This window comes from Rhinoraja longicauda, chromosome 2 (assembly GCF_053455715.1).
Source record: "Rhinoraja longicauda isolate Sanriku21f chromosome 2, sRhiLon1.1, whole genome shotgun sequence".
Taxonomy (NCBI): Eukaryota; Metazoa; Chordata; class Chondrichthyes; order Rajiformes; family Arhynchobatidae; genus Rhinoraja; species Rhinoraja longicauda.
Window position 1 is genome coordinate 44,234,241 of NC_135954.1, and position 19,467 is coordinate 44,253,707.

General features: G+C 42.1%; 1 protein-coding gene across 1 annotated transcript in view; it reads left to right on the forward strand.

Annotated features, from left to right (window-relative positions):
* The first annotated feature begins 10,805 nt into the window (after positions 1-10,805).
* Positions 10,806-19,467, forward strand: part of LOC144604190 (contactin-associated protein-like 2) — a 1,366,128-nt gene continuing 1,357,466 nt past the window's right edge. The window contains exon 1 of the mRNA XM_078418400.1: positions 10,806-11,205. Within this exon, the coding sequence (XP_078274526.1) occupies positions 11,106-11,205 (100 nt within the window). The 5' untranslated portion in view covers positions 10,806-11,105. The remainder of the gene's footprint in view (positions 11,206-19,467) is intronic.

The following is a 19,467-nucleotide window of genomic DNA, read 5'->3' on the forward strand; positions in this document are numbered from 1 at the left end:
AAAAAATATTGCTTTATATTTTTGCCCTTATCCACATCACATATTTGTTTTATTATATTGAGCAGAGGTAATGCACAACTTTATTCTTTCCCACTGAGGAAATTCATTTAGCATTGAGCTATGCTTTTACATAATGCAAGACTTTTTGTTTAGCTTTGAAATCCTACGTACTTTACTTTTAAGTATATAATTCACATTTACAGGACCCTTCATAACATTTAACTTTCTGTGATTTACAAACTTTAGAAGCAAGTGAATGAATAGACTCTTTGCCCTTTGAGTCTGCTGTGTCATTCAATCAGATCATGGCTTATCCATGCTTTGCCTAAGCACCACTTCCCTGTTCTTCCCATACCCCTGGATTCCTTGTGGTTCAAAAATCTGCCAATCCACCACTTCGAACAAGTTCAATTATATTATTATTTATGTACTCTGTGTATATATCTGTGGTGCTGCTGCAAGTAAGAATTTCATTGTTCTATCTTGGGACAACAAAATACTCTTGACTTGACTTGGCTTACAAAGCTCACTGGGTAATGACCCTTTAAGGGAAGAAATTCCTTCTCATCTCTGTCTCCCTAGTTCTGGATTGCCTTCATTAAGGGAAGCTTCTTCTCAGCATCCCTGAGAATTATATATGTTCCAGGAAATACACTCTCTTTCTAAACTCCAGGAACATGGTCCCAATTTGCTCAGCCTCTCTTTATAAGTCAACACCTTCACCTTAGGAATCAACCCACTGAACCTTCTCTGCCCTGCATCTAAGTTAGGGCATTCCTCCTTACATGTATAGACCAAAATAAAAAGCAACCCTCGAGTTGTTGGCCCATCAGCACTCTGTAAAGTTGTTTCAAGAGCTCCCTATTCTGTTCAGTCTTAATATTATTTTCAAAGTGTTCTTTTGTAACATCCTCCATGATAGATTCCAACATATTTCCTTCTATTGACACTTGGATAATGGGTTGAAATTCACTGTTAAGTTCCTCCCTCCTTTCTTAAATAATAAGATCACATTTATAAACCACAAGAGTGCCGGAATAGCCTTAGAATCTAAACGGTTGTAAAATTGTAAATTGTAAAATGGTAACCAGAACATCCACTTCCTCTAAAACTGCAAGCACTTTCCAAAATATGGGATGTAAAGAAAATAGTCCGAGGAATTAGAGACACAAGAAAGTGCAATCTGCAAATGCTGGAATCTTGGATAAGAAACAAACTGCCAGAATAACTCAGGGGTCAGGCAGTGTCCGTGGAGGGAACGGAGAGACTACTTTCAGGTCAGCACCCTTCTGTTTTTTTTAACTAGTACTTACATTTCTTCAATTCGTCAATTCTCTCTTGGCCTGAGATGCTTTAATATTTCTTGCACATTTTTTCTTGATTTTTTTTTTGGTTTCTCCTTCTAAGACTGACACAATGTTGTTGTTTAATTTCTCTGCAATTCTTTGTTTCCCTTTATCAATTCTCCCAAAAGGATCATTTTGTCAAGTTTAATTCTGTTTCTCAGCAGTCTACTCTTACATTTTATTTGCCTTTTTGTTTCAATCAGCTTCTCAATCTTCATTTGCTGAGATCAATATTGCTCCCAATCCTCCATACTGTTATTTTTCACAACTTTATCCGTCTCTTCCTTGGATTTAATCCTATCTTTACTTTCTCATTTCAGTTGCAGGTGAACCATTTCCCCTTTCAGATGCATTTATATATGGTTTGTTTATATATTTGCCATTGCCTGTCAACTGTCAAACCTTTCAATGCATTTTCCTAATTAACCATAGCCAACCTGGAAGCCCGATGGGGAAAGCTGCCGAGCCCGGTCGCTGCTCACTCCTGAGGACCAGAGAACTGGAGAGGACGGTGGAGTGGAGTGGGCAACCGCAGACCCAAGAACAAAGGGCCAGTAGGAGAAGCCGTGATCTTCAAGGTCGTCCATGGGAGGCACCCTCGAGGCACAAAGGCTGAATGATGGCCAGATGAAAAGAGGGACAACAGATCGCTGGTTGATCCGGATGAAGGCGGCGGTTGTAACGGGCCTTTAAGGCCAGCTACAGCTTGGACTTTGAAAATGGTGCCAAACCTCACGATTCTTCTATATGGTCTCAGTGGGCTATTTCTATACACTTTGTACTTAATCTGGGATTGTGCTTATTTCATTTAGTTTTAGTTTAGAGATACAGTGCGGAAACAGGCCCTTTGGCCCACTGAGTCTACGCCAACCAACGATCCTTTTACACTAGCCCTATCCGACACACTGGAGACAATTTACAATTTTTACCAAAGGCCTACAAACCTACAAACCTGCATGTCTTTGGAGTGTGGGAGGAAAGCAGAGCACCTGGGGAAAAAACCATGCGGCCATGGGGAGAACGTACAAACTCCATATAGACAGCACCCAAAGTCAGGATCCAACCAGGGTCACTGGCACTGTAAGGCAGCAACCTTACCGTTGTGCCACCGTGCTGCCCTAATCATTATGTATGCGCCACCATGCTGCCCTAATCATTATGTATGCGCCACCGTGCTGCCCTAATCATTATGTATGCGCCACCGTGCTGCCCTAATCATTATAATTTACTAAACTGTTTAAAAAAATAATAATTTCACTGCACCTCAGTACTTGTGATAATACACAACCATTGAACCATTGAATCTTTCCATCATAGCATCATAGTTTCCTATTTAAGACTCAAGTTTCAGATTCAAAATTGTCATTTGCAAAATCGGATTAGATTAAGGTTGCTAAAGATCCTTTTACAACATGATTATTGGTTAGCCTTACTTCAATCTCTATAACACAACTACTGAAAACCAACAATCCATTTACCTTGTTAATTACGTGCACCCTATCTTTTTGTGTTTTGTACACTTGGAAACCAAGATTCCGTTCCTACCACAAGATTTTGCCATCTCACTTTATTCAACGCATAATTTACTTTTTATTCTTTGTTCCAAAGAGCTCACAATTTCACATGTTACATTTGCCATCTTGCCCATTCACTTAACCTATTCATATTCCTTGACCCTTTGTCCTCAATGCAATTTGCTTTAGTATCATCAGCCAATTTGACTATTATGTTCTCCATCTATTCAAATCAACGTAGATGGTAAATAGTTGAGACCCCACCACTGATCCTGATACTCCATGAATTACTGACTACCAATCTGAAAATTTCCCATTTTTAAATTCCTAGTCTCATTTTCTCAATTAACCAAAATTTACTTCTGCTACTCCATTTCCTCGTATATACCTGAAGAAATTTTATTTGCAAGTTTATCTTGCATTTTATCTTGTCCCTCTCCATAAAGTGATTTAACCACCCTTTGCCGGTTTCTAAAAAATTACCAATCCTCTGGCCTACCAATAATCATTTAAGCATTGTGTGCTTTTTTTTTTCAATTTTATACAATCCTTACATTCCTCAGTGACTATTTCACAGAGAACTTTCTCCCGGCGCACAGAACAAAAGCGCCAGCTAGATTACATCATAGTGCGACTCAAATGGCGCAACAGTGTCATGGACGCTGAAGCATACAGCACTTTTGAGACCGTGAGCTCAGTAGCAGGAAGAAGGCCAAGTCAGGTCAAGTCAACCGGAACTCTCCAGAGGACCGAATCATCACGTGTTTCACCCACTTCAAGAACCTACTTGGATCACCTCCAACTGTCACTGAGGAAGATGAGGAGATTGAGACTGTCCTCATGGATGTACAGATTCACGTCGGCCCCTTTACCTTGGAGGAGCTGTGAAAAGTGAAGACTTCGCTGAAGCAAGGGAAGAGTCCAGGTCCTGATAACATCCCTCCAGAGGTGTTGAAAAACTGTGAGCTCGACGACATCATGCTCAAGTTCTGCAACACAGCGCTAATGACGAATGACAATCCAACACAATGGTCACAATCCAACATCATCCCTGTCCCCAAATCTGGGAGCCTGAACAAGATTGACAACTATCGTGGCATCAGCCTGACATGTGTCTTGGCCAAGGTCTACAACCGCTTGATTCTCAACCGGATTAGGGCTGTTATCGACCAGAAGCTACGTTACAACCAGAACATCTTCAGAGAGAAGAGGAACACAGTCACACAGATCCTTGCCCTCCAAACAATCATTGAGGAGGGGAAGAATAACAACCACCTTCCGGCCGTCCTAAACTTCATTGACTTCAAGAAGGCGTTTGACTCGATTCATCGATGCAAAATGATGAGGATTTTGAAGGCTTATGGTATCCCTCCTCATCTCCTGAGAGCCGTTGAGGATATGCACTTGGGCACCATGGCCAAGGTTGTCACCCCAGATGGCGAGAGCAAAGTGTTCAAAATCGTCGCGGGGGTCTTACAGGGAGACAAGCTGACACCTTTTCTCTTTGTCATTGTCCTTGATTATGCAATGAGGCAGGCGTTCAAGGAACACGAGGACCTCAGCTTCACAATCATCCCAACGTGTTCAAGAAGATTCGAGTCAGTCAACTTGTCAGACCTCGACTTTGCTGATGACATCATCCTGTTGTCAGACCACAATTGGGGAGGGAGCTGCTCGGCAGGGTCGAGACGGGGTGCGAGAAAGTTGACCTCCACCTCAATGCCAAGAAGACGGAGTACATGGCGTTCAACGGTGTGACCATGAGCCTCTTAAGACTAGTGGCGGTGCATCTCTCAAGAAAGTGGAAGGCTTCAAGTACCTGGGAGCGAGGATGCAGAGCTCGGAGAATGACATCAAGGTCCGGAAAGAGCTCGCATGGAAAGCCCTCAATAACATGGGGAAAATCTGGACGTCTTGGATGTCTAAGGTCTCAAACTGAGATTCTTCCAATCAACTGTAGAGTCAATATTATTGTACGGGTGTGAGGCATGGACTCTCACTCAAACACTGTCCAAGTCTCTCGATGGTATCTACACCCAAATGCTCAGAAAAGTTCAAAATGTCAGTTGGAGGGACCACACCACCAACGCCCAGTTCTATGTGGAGATTCCACCTCTGACCGAGAAGATCAGGTCGAGAAGGATAAGGCTCGCTGGTCATTGCCACCACCATGCAGAAATACCAGCAATCAAGGTTGTGCTGTGGGAACCCACCCATGGAAGACGGAACCCGGGACGATCATACAAGACGATGCTGAAGACGCATATGTAGAGACAAAAGAGGAGCTTGCCAGCTGTACGGAGGACAGAGATGTGTGGTGCGTCCATCACCGTGCCTGTCAGAAACCAGCACCACTGTGTCGCTGGCCCAACGATTGTAATTAATTAATTAATTAATTCAAATTCCCTCTCTCACTTTATAGTGATGTCCTCTTGTGTTGGACATTTCCACCCTGGCCTTTCAAGTCTCCCCTCAACTTCTGATATTTCAAAGAAAACAATCCAAGTTTATCCAACCGCTCCCTCTAGCTAAAACCTTATAATCCAAGCACCATTCTGTTGAACCTCTTCTGCACCCTCTGCAAATTTTCCACATCTTTCCTGTAATGGGGTGACCAGAACTGCACACAATACTCCAAATGAGGCCTGAACAAAGTCTGATAGAGCTGCATCATGACTTCCTGACTCTTATATTCCATGCCCCTAGAATTGAAGGCAAGGATACCATACCATACGCCTTCTTTATCACCCTATCTACTGGTGCTGTCAGCTTTAGTGAGTGATAATCATGGCTTCCGAGATCTCTCTGCATAGAAATGCTCATAATGGTCTTGCCATTAACTGTATACTCTCTCCTTACTTTCAACATCCCAAAGTTCAACTTGTTCAGTTTGAACTCCATTTGCCATTTCTCTGCCATTTCAGCAGCTGATCTATATCCTGCTGTATTTACCTTCTCTCCAGAGATGCTGCCTGACCCACTGAGTTACTCCAGCATTTTGTGATACCTGCTGTATCTTCTGACTGCCCTCCTCAATGTCTGCAACTCCTCCAATTTTGGTGTCATCTGCAAACTTAGTCATCAACCCAAGATGTTTGGGTATACAGAAAGGAATGAAAACCAAACAATTACAATCCAAAATATATGCGTTATATGCGTTATAATAAAAAATATGAACGCTATCAAAACCATGCTGTTGTGCGGTGGTGATCTAGTTTAGTTTAGTTTAATTAGTTTAGTATCCGGCGAAATATTTCAATTTCATTTTGAAACTTTGCATCCTTGGAGAGGATAATAACAAAGATTAATTTGAATGTTTATTCAACGCCACTATCTGTGCTGTCTCACAGAATGTTAATGCCTGGCTATGTGATTCTTGATCCCTCAAATGGGTGTGGTCTATGCTCTCAGGAAAGTTATTATCTCTCACCAAAAACTGGGAAATTGGAGACTGACTCATTCTAACTTATTGATATGTGGTCTCCTACAAATGGCTGAAAGGAACAGGAAGGAAGTGGGTGATTCAGCACAGAGAGCTGGGTTGATTTGTAACATTATTGATCCATTTTGTTTTTAGAATGGGATAGGGTGAGGGAGTAAGAAGGGTGTGTACGCCTCTTTTTTGGGTGGGTGGGGGGAGATGAGGGGGAGAGTGGTGGTTGTTGTTGGTGGCAGCTCAAGATATTCACTAGATTTGGGCCTAGCTATTAGTTTAGGATTATGGTCCCTTATTCGGTTGGATGTTTCTGTCATACTGAATTCCTTTATCATTTTCAGCAACACGGTTTGATCACCATCAACCTTCTAAACGTGGTATTGGAATTGGAATAGGAAGTCTTTGAAATATTACAAGGGAATGATGCATGATATATTATGCAGCACAAAGATGGAGTGAAATGAGGGAGAAAGAAATTCTATTCTTAAAAATTGGATAGAACACTTATCCATAAATCGATTTAGCTGTCACAAAATATATGTGGGAATGGCAATCACATGCAGGCTCCAAAAAGATATCATCAAAAAACAGGGGTTGTCTCCAACCCTTTATGGTAATGAAATCAGAAAAGTTGGAATGATCCAAGAAATTGAGAGGAATGATCTGGCTCAAAAGTTTTCAGTAATTGGGTGACACAGTGATGCAGCTGGTCGAGCTGCTGCCTCACAGTGCCGGAGACCCGGGTTCGATCCTGACCTAGGAGTGGGATTTGCACATTCTCCTTGTGACCCCATGAGTTTCCTTCAGGTGTTCTGGTTCTAAGGTTGCCAACTTTCTAACTCCAAAATACGGGACAAGTGACCTCACCCAGCCAACGGCCACGTGTTCCCGCTCTACCAATGGCGGTCGCCCGGGTTGGGAGCCGGGTTGCTACCCAACCTCCATTAGGCGAACACACTCGGCCTCGCTCCCCGAACACACTCCGTTAGCCTACACCAGGGGTGGGCAACCTTTTTGTTATTGCGGGCCGCATCATGAATTAATGAACAAGCAGCGGGCTGGTTAGTTTATATAAAAAAGATAAAATATACTTATTTTATTAAAACACAACATTATATTTTGCATTAAAAAAATAAAGACTAAAACTTATAAAACAATTTGTCCTTACCAAGGTTCACCATTTGTGATTAAAAACATATTTAATTCATAATTAAGTTCTATTAAAAATCTTTTCAATTTGTAAAAATACAAAGAAACTTTACAATGTAAACATTTTAAACATTCATTATTAAAAAGTGGCAAGTCCACATAAAAAGGGAATAGTTTGTTTCAATTTAAATATATAATAATTCATTGAGAAACCTAATGTTTTTTTGCTGTTTAAAAGCTTATCAATATTGAGGGTTCACATTTGTTGATGCCTCACATTTGTTGATGCCAAAAGCAATACACTATTTAAATGAGCATTAGTTAATCTGGTTCTGAAAGTCTGGTAATGTTGACGTATGTTGTCGTATAGCACAGCTATAGTGTCACTGCAAATGTGTTGTTCCTGACCCAAACATGGTATTGGGGGTAGGGTACTGACATGGATAGAAAATTGGTTGACAGACAGAAAGCAAAGAGTGGGGATAAATGGGTCCCTTTCGGAATGGCAGGCAGTGACCAGTGGGGTACCGCAAGGTTCGGTGCTGGGACCCCTGCTATTTACGATATACATTAATGACTTAGACGAAGGGATTAAAAGTACCATTAGCAAATTTGCAGATGATACTAAGTTGGGGGGTAGTGTGAATTGTGAGGAAGATGCAATAAGGCTGCAGGGTGACTTGGACAGGTTGTGTGAGTGGGCGGATACATGGCAGATGCAGTTTAATGTAGATAAGTGTGAGGTTATTCACTTTGGAAGTAAGAATAGAAAGGCAGATTATTATCTGAATGGTGTCAAGTTAGGAGGAGGGGGAGTTCAACGAGATCTGGGTGTCCTAGTGCATCAGTCAATGAAAGGAAGCATGCAGGTACAGCAGGCAGTGAAGAAAGCCAATGGAATGTTGGCCTTCGTAACAAGAGGAGTTGAGTATAGGAGCAAAGAGGTCCTTCTACAGTTGTACCGGGCCCTGGTGAGACCGCACCTGGACTACTGTGTGCAGTTTTGGTCTCCAAATTTGAGGAAGGATATTCTTGCTATGGAGGGCGTGCAGCGTAGGTTCACTAGGTTAATTCCCGGAATGGCGGGGCTGTCGTATGTTGAAAGGCTGGAGTGATTGGGCTCGTATACACTGGAATTTAGAAGGATGAGGGGGAATCTTATTGAAACATATAAGATAATTAGGGGATTGGACACATTAGAGGCAGATAACATGTTCCCAATGTTGGGGGAGTCCAGAACAAGGGGCCACAGTTTAAGAATAAGGGGTAGGCCATTTAGAACGGAGATGAGGAAGAACTTTTTCAGTCAGAGGGTGGTGAAGGTGTGGAATTCTCTGCCTCAGAAGGCAGTGGAGGCCAGTTCATTGGATGCTTTCAAGAGAGAGCTGGATAGAGCTCTTAAGGATAGCGGAGTGAGGGGGTATGGGGAGAAGGCAGGAACGGGGTACTGATTGAGAGAGATCAGCCATGATCGCATTGAATGGTGGTGCTGGCTCGAAGGGCTGAATGGCCTACTCCTGCACCTATTGTCTATTGTCTATTTTCTAAACCCATAGGAATGAAACACCTATTCATGTTCCCCACCGATGCTGCCTAACCCACTGAGTTTCTCCAGCTCTTCTGTGTTCTGCAAAATGATATTGAACAGCGAGACGTGAAGGCACAGCTCTGATCTTGTGAAAATAAAATTAAAAACGAGGGCACATTTTATTCCTTGCTATTGTGAGCTGTCAACATCATTCCCTCAGTAAAAATTGCCCCTAGTATGTTGGGAGTAGATGAGAAAGTGGGATAATAAAGAACAATTGTGAACAGGTGATCGATGGTTGGCATAGACTTGATGGGCTGCAGGACCAGTTTCCATGTTATATCTCTCCAAATTGAAACTCAAACCAAATTGATTTTAGTGAAGTTTATGAAAGTCTCCGGATGTTTTGAGCAAAGCCTCTTTGAGAAATTACCTTCTTTATGAAGAAAAGAAAATCTTTGTAAATTATATAAACCTTTTTCAAGAATTTGCCAATACTTGGTGTCGGGGTGGGGTTAGTTTTAAAGTTTTCCAAAGATAAAAGTTCGTTGACAAATCTTTTCCTGTGAAAACAATGTCCTTATATAACTATCACACAGGGCCGATACACTAATTTGCAGACATTATTATTTCCCGAAAACAAAATCAAAATGCTGTAAAGAACAGGCCTGACATAATATCACCACCTATCCGCAAATGAACCAAAAAAAGCCTGATACCCAATCAAACGCGCTAAATGAGCAAAGGTGTTTTTTTGTTTAAGATAACCTCCTCCGGTTCACACCGTTTCCCTGGTTCAAACTGAATGTTAAATACTTTCTCGTGTTATTTGCACGCTAATAAGTTGAAAACAATCATTAAGTAATTCCCATATTGGCACCTGTTTTGTTTTGTTTCGTTATCGGCGCTCTTCTATCTGATAACAAACTCGAGAGTGAGATTTGTGATGCCAGTTTATGTCAAATCGACGCTGTTTCCAGACTCTCACTTCGCTTCTTGACATATTTCATAAATGCATATTTGTTGTATGTGGTGTGGGGGAACCGTGTATGCATGTTTTGTATGTGGGGGAAATACCTAGACTACTGTGGACTTTGTTCTTGCCGCACACTTATTTAGTATCGCATTTCACCAGTGTCCGAAAAGGTATTTCAAATGTGGCTCTCTCCGCTGATCAGTGTTCCCACACACACGGAATAGTTGCTTGCAATGGAGCAATGCGTACAGCGACGCGACGCGACATTTACTGAGATGCGCCAGAAATGTTGAATGGGCACTTTTTTTTTGCTCTAGTTGGACTTGTTGCCCCACCCACCCCACCCACTTAAATCAGTAATCACTGTGCTGTTCTCTTTGTGCGGTCCCTCTGTTCCCGGTGTGCGCAACTTGAACGCACTAACGGAGTCGATGCAGCACACACTGCGGTCAAATTTTAATCAGCAGGTGAGGGTAAGGCGGCGGAAGTGCAGGGCAGGCGGGCGGCAGGACCGCGCGGACAACTGGCGGCGGCGCGCTGCCTTCAGCCCGCGATAGGGGCGGCCCGGGGACGCGACCATCTACAGTCAGAGGGGGAGAAACACCAACCCCAAAACCTGGTTCACTACTTCGCCTGCCTGCCTCCCTCCTCCCTTATCCACCTTGCACCTGGTAACCCTGTATTTAATTTTATTGCAATGGGATTGTTTTTAAAAAAAAGTGTGCAATTGCGATGGGGTAGCGCGGGTTGTGAGAGAGTGTGTGTGAGAGGATCCCCCCGGTAGCGGTGGCCGGCGAGGTGGGCGGGGCCTAGCCCGGGGAGGGGGGAGGGAGGGAGCGCGCGCCGGGCAGGCAGAACAGACAAGAGCAGAGGGTGCAAGCGCAAGCGGTGCACAGCACTGGCAACATCTCCACTCACTCACACACTCGCGCACCAGGCTGACAGAGAGAGAGAGAGAGAGAGAGAGAGAGTGCAGCAAACAGCAAACAGCACCAGCCTCCCGCTCCACTCAGCCAGCTCCCCCTGACACAGTGATCATTTGCTCCGACGTAAAGCGGACGGAGGGAAGGAAGCTGCTGCTGTCATTATTTAGTCCTTGCCCCGTTTTTTATTTAATCTCTTCCCACCCTTCCTCATATTTTGTAACCAGCTGTGAATGAAGTGGACGATGTTTGGGTTCCTTCTGCGCAGGATAACGGCGCTCTTCTGGATTTGCATCAGCAGCAGTAACGCCAGTGTGGGACTGGCAGCATCGCGTAAGTAGAGAGCATCGTCAGTTCGGTGAAGCACGCTGAGTCCCGGAGTCGAGTGCATGGTACATTCCGGCGTGTTTTCCGACAGGGAGCCGGCAGGGCTTTTTTTTGCCTTCATTTCCAAGCTCTGCGGTATTCTGCAACATGAAGTGCTGAAACTGCAATCTTCCTCCCTCTCGGAAACGACCTGCCTGGAATGGAGCAATCGAGTCTGTCGATCGATCCACCCGTCTATCTTGTTTATTTTTTAAAGTGTAATTTTGATGTGGTGCCTTGCCTTACAGTTTATTTTCATCGGGCTAGTGCAGCGGACTTATTGGCACAAAATATAATCTGGCCCATTGCAGCACTTTAATGATTATAGTATAACCTGGTGTAATAAATGTGAGAATGGTACTATTATTGTCAGAATATGTACGTTTTGCAGGTATGTCACACACTGTGATTTGGGGAACCTACATTATTCAGCGTTTTAAGTAACACAATGTGGCTGTAAAATATAACATCCGATTCATGAAGTGAAATTTGCAAGATCTCTTTCAACGCGACCCGTTACTTAAATCGACCTGTCCATCACGTGGGAGCACAGAAGTGCTGGGAAGTCAGAAGTGGTACTTTTTAGTTTGCTTCATTTTTAAGTATAAACTCTATCTATTTTTGCAAATAAATGATAAATTTGGAAATTTAAAGGTGCCTTGAAGTGCCTTGAATGTTACTTATTAACTGTATTATCGTGCAAATTGCAGCTGTACCAATGATGTAACGAAACAGCAAGACATTACTTGATACTTGCAGCGACCTAGCTGGCACTACATTCTGTTTTCGGAATGGAGCGCTTTGGGTGCTCGGTTTGTTAGTAACATGCGCGCTCGGTGGGTAATTTTGCTCAGTAAAGTGCAAGCCTAGGTTAACTCCAGCTTTAAGTCTAAAGTTTCAACGAAGTTGAACGATTTAAATGTCCCGGCGATTGGATCAGGTCTGGGGACTTCACATCTCCAATAAATGGCTGTGATACCGAGTTAAACTGAGCACATTGACCTCTCGCTCGCTGAATTGCCTGGTCTCTGCTGGTTCACACGGCAGCTCTAACTTTTAGAGATGCATGGAAAAGATGCCGCAGTTGGAATTCTCGGGAAACGTTCAGCTGAGATAATGTTCTATTCCTGTTGTCTGGGAAAGCGGAGGGGATATCATCCAGAATAAAATGGGTGGAGAAGCCTTTACGCACCTGGGAGCGTTTACCTGTTCATAAATACTACAAGATTTTCTGAACGTTTATGTATTATGGTCCTTATTAAAAGCAACGGGATCTCTTTCAACGGCAAAAGCTGCAAACATTGCAAGAAAATTCCAAGCCCAACGTTACCAACCATTTAGAATGCTGTTTAGAGCTTCAATTATATCTTGGACATTCTGAGAATATTTGCATGTTTAGTTTAGTCACAGAATGCAAATTAAGATATTTCAGTGGAGGTTTTAAGCATCCCCTTGGCAGTTGGAACAGTTGTTTTTTCTTCAGATTGTTAGATGCTTTCTGCATCATATAAATATCACAAGAAGAATCAGCTTTAAAGCCAAACTCACTTCTGAGATTTTCAGCTTTCCTCAATTAAGTGTTTTTGCCTACCGATTTGGTAATCACCAAATAGTGAGGAATTGTTTACAAGGTAAATTTTGGTTCTAAATGTTAATGCAACAAACAAGGTATTAACCATTTAACAAGGTATTAACATGGCTGAGTTCCGTGTAAGTTTAAAAAATATTCTTGACTGGCCATGAAAGCATGTAATTCCTATACTTTCTGAATTAATGTTTGACTTTTAGAGTATGAAGCCAAAGGCAAAAACTAGAATTATTCTTGCAGTGCTTTTCATAGATCAGGTTTGGCTTTATTTTAACTTACATTATGCCTGGGTGATTGGATTGATTTTGAATATTTTCTTTTCCCACTTATCACTATTTGCAATCCTAGGGGTATTTCTGTAAAGGCAGTTGATGGAGGTAGTGATTGGAAGGGTGGATGGGGTGGGAAACTGTTGGTGCTGGATTCCTTTTTTAAAATTCATTAGTCTAACAGCTACAATGTGGCAGTTCAATATATAATCATGACAGTCTTATGCCTCTAGTTTTTAATTCGTTTGACAGTTAGCAAATGAAACATTTTTATGTTCTGCAGGGAAGGCGAGAGGTGTAGAAAAGGTGTGACATTTTGCAGAAGCTAATGTCAAAACTAATGATCGGCCTTTAGGTAGATTTGTGAAAGTCCAGAAAGATAGGAAAGATGGATATCGCAAAGCATCATGCTCTAAACAATCAATGGATAATGGAAGAATGGGCTGGAGGCTGAAATTGAAGAATAGCTTAATGAAATGGAAAGTGTACACCAACTACAGTAATTCCTGACTGTCATAAGTAGTTCAGGAAAAAAATAAGGTACATTTTGATGATAAATGTAATAGGATAAATGTAATAGTCTAAAATTGAATGATAGCTTTCAGAGCATAGTTTAGGAGGAGAAAAAGTATATCTTTATTGACGAGGGGAGAGGGGGTAGGACAAGAGGGAGAGTGTGCAAAGATATTGGCGAGCGGTCTAATATTCCTATTTGTGTCCTGCAAGAGCAAATCAAAACGGGCTTCAACTTCGAGCTTCATTCAGATTTTCACCTTTTTAATCTAGCTAGTGGGGTTATCTTAATTTTATATTCTGTGGGTCATATTTTTTTGACCTGCTACATCGGCGTTTATTGATGCACATCACTAGGAGGAGCCACAGGAGAAATGCACATAACTAAGTTAGCTGTATCCGAAGCACCATTTAATTGTATGTAGTCAAATAGTGGGTTGTCAGAGAGGAGGATTGGTGAAGAGAAGCAATCTTCACAAGCTTTATGGAGAATTGATTTGCAAAGAGATCACAGCACTGGGTTCCTAATGATCTGTTGTTGAGCTGCATGTTTGACAGTTTGAAATCTTCATGTAGGCGAGAGTTCAAAACTGTATTCAACGGGAAGTGAACTCCCCCCTAACCAACACTATTTATTGTTGTCTTAGCAGGAATTTATAGTCTGGCACAGAAAGGGACACTCATTTTCCAAGGATGGATATGCTTGTTGTAGTAACTCACGTGATATAAATGTAAACAGAGTGGGGTGGGGGGGGGAGGAAGGGAAGTGGGGAAGTAGAATTTAGCAGAAAAGGGTAGTGAAAATGGACGATTAAAAAGTGCAAATGAACTGAAGTGCAGGATTATATGCCATGATTTCTATGATGGTATCACGGACTTTAACTTTCAAGGGCGGCACGGTAGCGCAGCGGTAGAGTTGCTGCTTTACAGCGAATGCAGCGCCGGAGACTCAGGTTCGATCCTGACTACGGGTGCTGCACTGTAAGGAGTTTGTACGTTCTCCCCGTGACCTGCGTGGGTTTTCTCCGAGATCTTCGGTTTGCTCCCACACTCCAAAGACGTACAGGTATGTAGGTTAATTGGCTGGGTAAATGTAAAAATTGTCCCTAGTGGGTGTAGGATAGTGTTAATGTACGGGGATCACTGGGCGGCACGGACTTGGAAGGCCGACAAGGCCTGTTTCCGGCTGTATATATATGATATGATATGATAAGAACCAAAATTACTGCATTTAGAATTCTCAGCCCCTTGTAATTTGGTTGAGTGACACAAGTCTCAGCAGTCACACATACATACATTTCTCTTAATTTATTAAGCTTGCAGATGATTCTGAAATAGAATATGTACAAAGAAATTTAGCTTCATAATGGTGTTAAGCAATTGAATATGGGTTTTTATTTTAAGGATCATAACACTGGATATCTAGGTTGTTAAGCATTCTCTTCCCGAGCCTGAAGTGTGCCAGTGATGTCCCAGTCTTTCCATCCTCTTCAGGAACTTAAGGGGCAGTCTTCTGTTGATTCCTTCCTCTACCCAATACCCACCCTTTCCCTCACCCACATCTGCATCAGCTGCTGGATTTCCATTTGATTCCATTCCAATGCTTTCAGTTGCTTTCCCAATCCTGATTGCATCTATGACCCTCTGGCCCACCAATGTGGGACTCCTGTACCTCCTTTCCCTTCTTTAGCATTTTCCCCACTCCAGACTCTCCACATGCAATAAAACCTTTGGGGCGTGTATTTGGGGAAAGGGATACTAGTTAGCACATTGCTGGCAATGAAAAGGTGCAACAAGTAGTCAGTTGCATTCATACCTTGACACCAGCTGCCTCGCCATTCCAGCATTCTGCTCCATGTTATAGGAGTGAATTTCAAGTTTATTGAGAGGTGTGAGCAAAATGGGAGATAGTGCCAGCACCATCGATTGCTCAACCTTCCTGGTTTCATTTTCTTGTGAAGTTGGCGGGCAGTGGCGATGTCCAGCACCACCTGTTCTGCAGCCACCCCCACCAATGGCCAACTGTTGAATTTTTTCACTTTTTAGGATCTATGTAAACAAAGAAAAAACCTATTTAAGACATTTGCTATTGTCTATTCACAAGAGGGCAAACAAAATATTTGTACAGCAATAAACCTTAATGTTATGCAATAAAATATGGTCAAGGCAGAAAGTAAGGTTTTATTGCTCCTTTATGCATAAAATTTGGTTTCTAAATATGCTTTGACTGATAAATAGATCACAAACAATCAGCAGAATTTAATGTTTTTACAAATTCTTGAATTATGCCACGAATACTAACCCCACAGACCAGAACCAAAAATGGCAGTGGAAGGGAGAGAGAGAAGGGAATTTTACTGTCCTCCACATTCAAACAGAACTGTGTAGCTCAGGAATGAGTCATTCGGTCAACAATTTCTGTGCCAAAAATTATACCAAGATCAATCCTTATCTGCCTGGGCATAATCCATATCCCCCAATCCCCTGAATATCTATGTGCTTATCCAAAGGTCTCTTAAATGCCGATGTTGTATCAGCCTTCCACCACCAATCCTGACAGCATATTCCAGGCACTTTCTGATATTTCAATCTTGGAAAATGGGGCAAAGAGTTGGAACATATTCCTTTCACAATTTTATATACTTCTATTAGGTCTACCAACAGTCTCCAGTGTTCCCGAGTAACTAATCCAAGTCTGTCCAACCTCTTCCTGTAGCTAATACCCTCTTATCCAGGCATGTTTAACCTCCTCTGCACTCTTTCCATAGACTCCACATCCTACCTGTAATGGGGCAACCGGAATTGCATACAATCTTCCAAATGCAACCTAACCAAAGTCCTATAAAGCTGCATCATGACCTCTTGGCTCTTCTCCTCAATGCCCTGAAGGTTGAAGGCAAGCATACCATATCCCAGCCTTTACCACTCTTTCTACTTGTGTTGCCACTTTCAAGAGGTGATGGACTTGGACCCCAAGATCCTTTTGCACATCAATACTGTTAAGGGTCATACCATTAATTGTATGTTTTCCCCTTGCATTTGACCTCCCAAAGTTGTACATCTTACACTTGTTCATATTAAACTCGATTTGCCATTTTCTGCCTGTGATGAGTTTGTGACGTTGACATTGCACCCTGTAATCATCCATACATCTCACTCATTCAAAGGTTCAAAGGTATTTTATTGTCACGTGTACCAATTAAGGTACAGTGAAATTCGATTTACCATACAGCCATACTTAAAAAAAAGCACCAAGACACATAACTACATAAAAGTTAACATAAACATCCACCACAGCGGATTCCACATTCCTTACTGTGATGGAAGGCAATAAAGTCTAATCTTCTCTCCATTGGGTGCCTATCCAGTATATACTAATTTAATCTATTGTGCAGAACATTTCTCACCACAGTGACCCAAGGTTATGGAATATTAAATAGTTCACACAAAAATATAATTCCATAAAGTACTGTAGTTTGTTTATCGCAAAAACAAACATGGAGGAAACCTTGCTTTATTTTTACACCAGCAGTTTCAAGTTATTTTGAGTGATATCTTTTTTTAGCTCTTGATTGATTTTTGTTTCTAAAATGACTTGCGAAGGTAATTTGTCAGATATGTTATTGATGCAAAGACATTTCAATGTTCCAATTTAGTTTATCTATCACGTGTGCATGAATATAATACCTGGAAAAAGGAAGGACTAGATTTTATCTTTCACTTCCTCAAATATTGGCGTCTTAGATCCTTTTCGATGCTGTTAATTTGACTTGTTTTCTTATGTATGGTGGTAGTGTTTAAGGATAACAGAGAAATCTGTTTTCTGATGGCCTTGCAAAGATTAATAGCTTTCACATTGCTTTATCAAGAGGTGCAAAGCATTTCCTTTTCCCAAAGGAAAAGTGGAAGCCAGAAGTGGCCTACATCAGACACCTTCATCCCTGTTCTTGTGACTGACTTAGCCATAGCTTTGCCTTTGAAAATGCTTTGGTTTGCATTTTATTAGCTGGTAGCAGTCACAAGCCATGGAAGTACCAATGGAATATTTAGTTAACCAACAAACATTATTACTGCAAAATAAATGAGACATTTGGTTTTTTTTGAGGAAGCTTTGTTATTTTGTGAATACCAAGACTTGCTGAGTTTTAAATGAACTCTATTTCTATGCTACCTAATTGTTCATGGAGAACATTAAATTTTAAACTTGTAAACTTTCAGGATGATAATTTGTCAGTGGTATTAGTTTAATTAAATTAGAACAAATATTTCAAGAGATGCTTGTAAAATGGTTGGACATATAAACGGCAGCCTTTGGTTAAAGATACCACTGTAGTGCTTCTGATCCAATTTTTCCAAGCCAATTATGCCGTTTCAGGCATTTGCTATTAGTCTGTTTTATCATGGAATTGCACAACTACTTTCCCCTTCAAAATCATGTCGTGTGAGAGGAGAATTAGGCCATTCAGCCCATCAAGTCTACTCTACCATTCAATCTTGGCTGATCTATCTCCCTCCTAACCACTCTCCTGTCTTCTCCCCATGACCCCTGACACCCATATTAATAAAGGATCATTCTTATAAACCTCCTGGACCTCTCCAGAGCCAGCACATGCTCAAATATGGTGCCCAAAATTGCTCACTGTATTCCAAATGCGGCTTGACCAGTTCCTTATAGAGCCTCAGCATTGCATCTCTGTTTTTGTATTCTAGCCCTCTTGAAATAAATGCTAGCATTGCATTTGCTATCTTTGCTTTTCTTGCAAATTAACCTTTTGGGAATCCTGCACCAGCACCCACAAGTTCCTTTGCACCTCCGATTTCTGGATTCTCTCCCCATTTAGAAAATAATGTACGCCTTTATTCCTACTGCCAAAATGCATGACTCCACACTTTGCTACACTATATTCCATCTGCCCACTCTCCCAACCTGTCCAAGTCCTTCTGCAGAGTCCCTGCTTTCTCTACATCACCTGCCCCTCCACCTATTTTTGTTCATCTGCAAACTTGGCCACAAAGCCTTCAATACCCTCGTCCAAATCATTAATATACAATGTGAAGAGTAGTGGCCCCAGCGCTGAACCCTGCGGAACTCCGTTCGTCAGAGGCAGCCAACCAGAAAAAGCCCCCTTTTTGCCTTCTGCCATCCAGCCAACCTGCTGTCCATGCTAGTATCTGCCCTTTGATACCATGGACTCTCATCTTCCTTCGCAGTCTTGTGTGTGGCACCTCATCAAAGGCTTTCTGAAAATCTAGGTAAACAACATCCACTGACTCTCCTTTGTCTGTCCTGCTATTTCCTACTTTAAATAATTCCATAAGATTCATCAGGCAAGATCTCCCCTTCACAAAACCATGCTGACTTTGGCCTATTTTATCATGAACTTCTAAGTACTCTGTAACCTCATCCCTTATAATGGACTCTAACATCTTACCAACCACTGAAGTCAGAAAAACTGGCCTGTAGTTCCCACTATTCTGCTTTGCTCCCTTGTACAATATTGGTAATTTTCCAATCGTTTGGAACCACTCCTGACTCTAGTGATTCTTGAAATATCAGTATTGATGCCTGCACAATCTAAAGCCGCTCTTTTAGAACCCTGGAGTGCAGTCCATCCAGTCCAGGTAACATCCACCTTCAGCCCTTTCAGCTTCCCAAGCACCTTCTCTGTAATAGTCACTCCACTAACTTCCACGCCTTGATCCTCTTGAATTTCAGGCAAGTTGGGAGAAGGGGAGATGCAACGTGACCTGGGTGTCATGGTGCACCAGTCATTGAAAGCAAGCATGCAGGTGCAGCAGGCAGTGAAGAAAGCGAATGGTATGTTGGCATTCATAGCAAGAGGATTTGAGTTTAGGAGC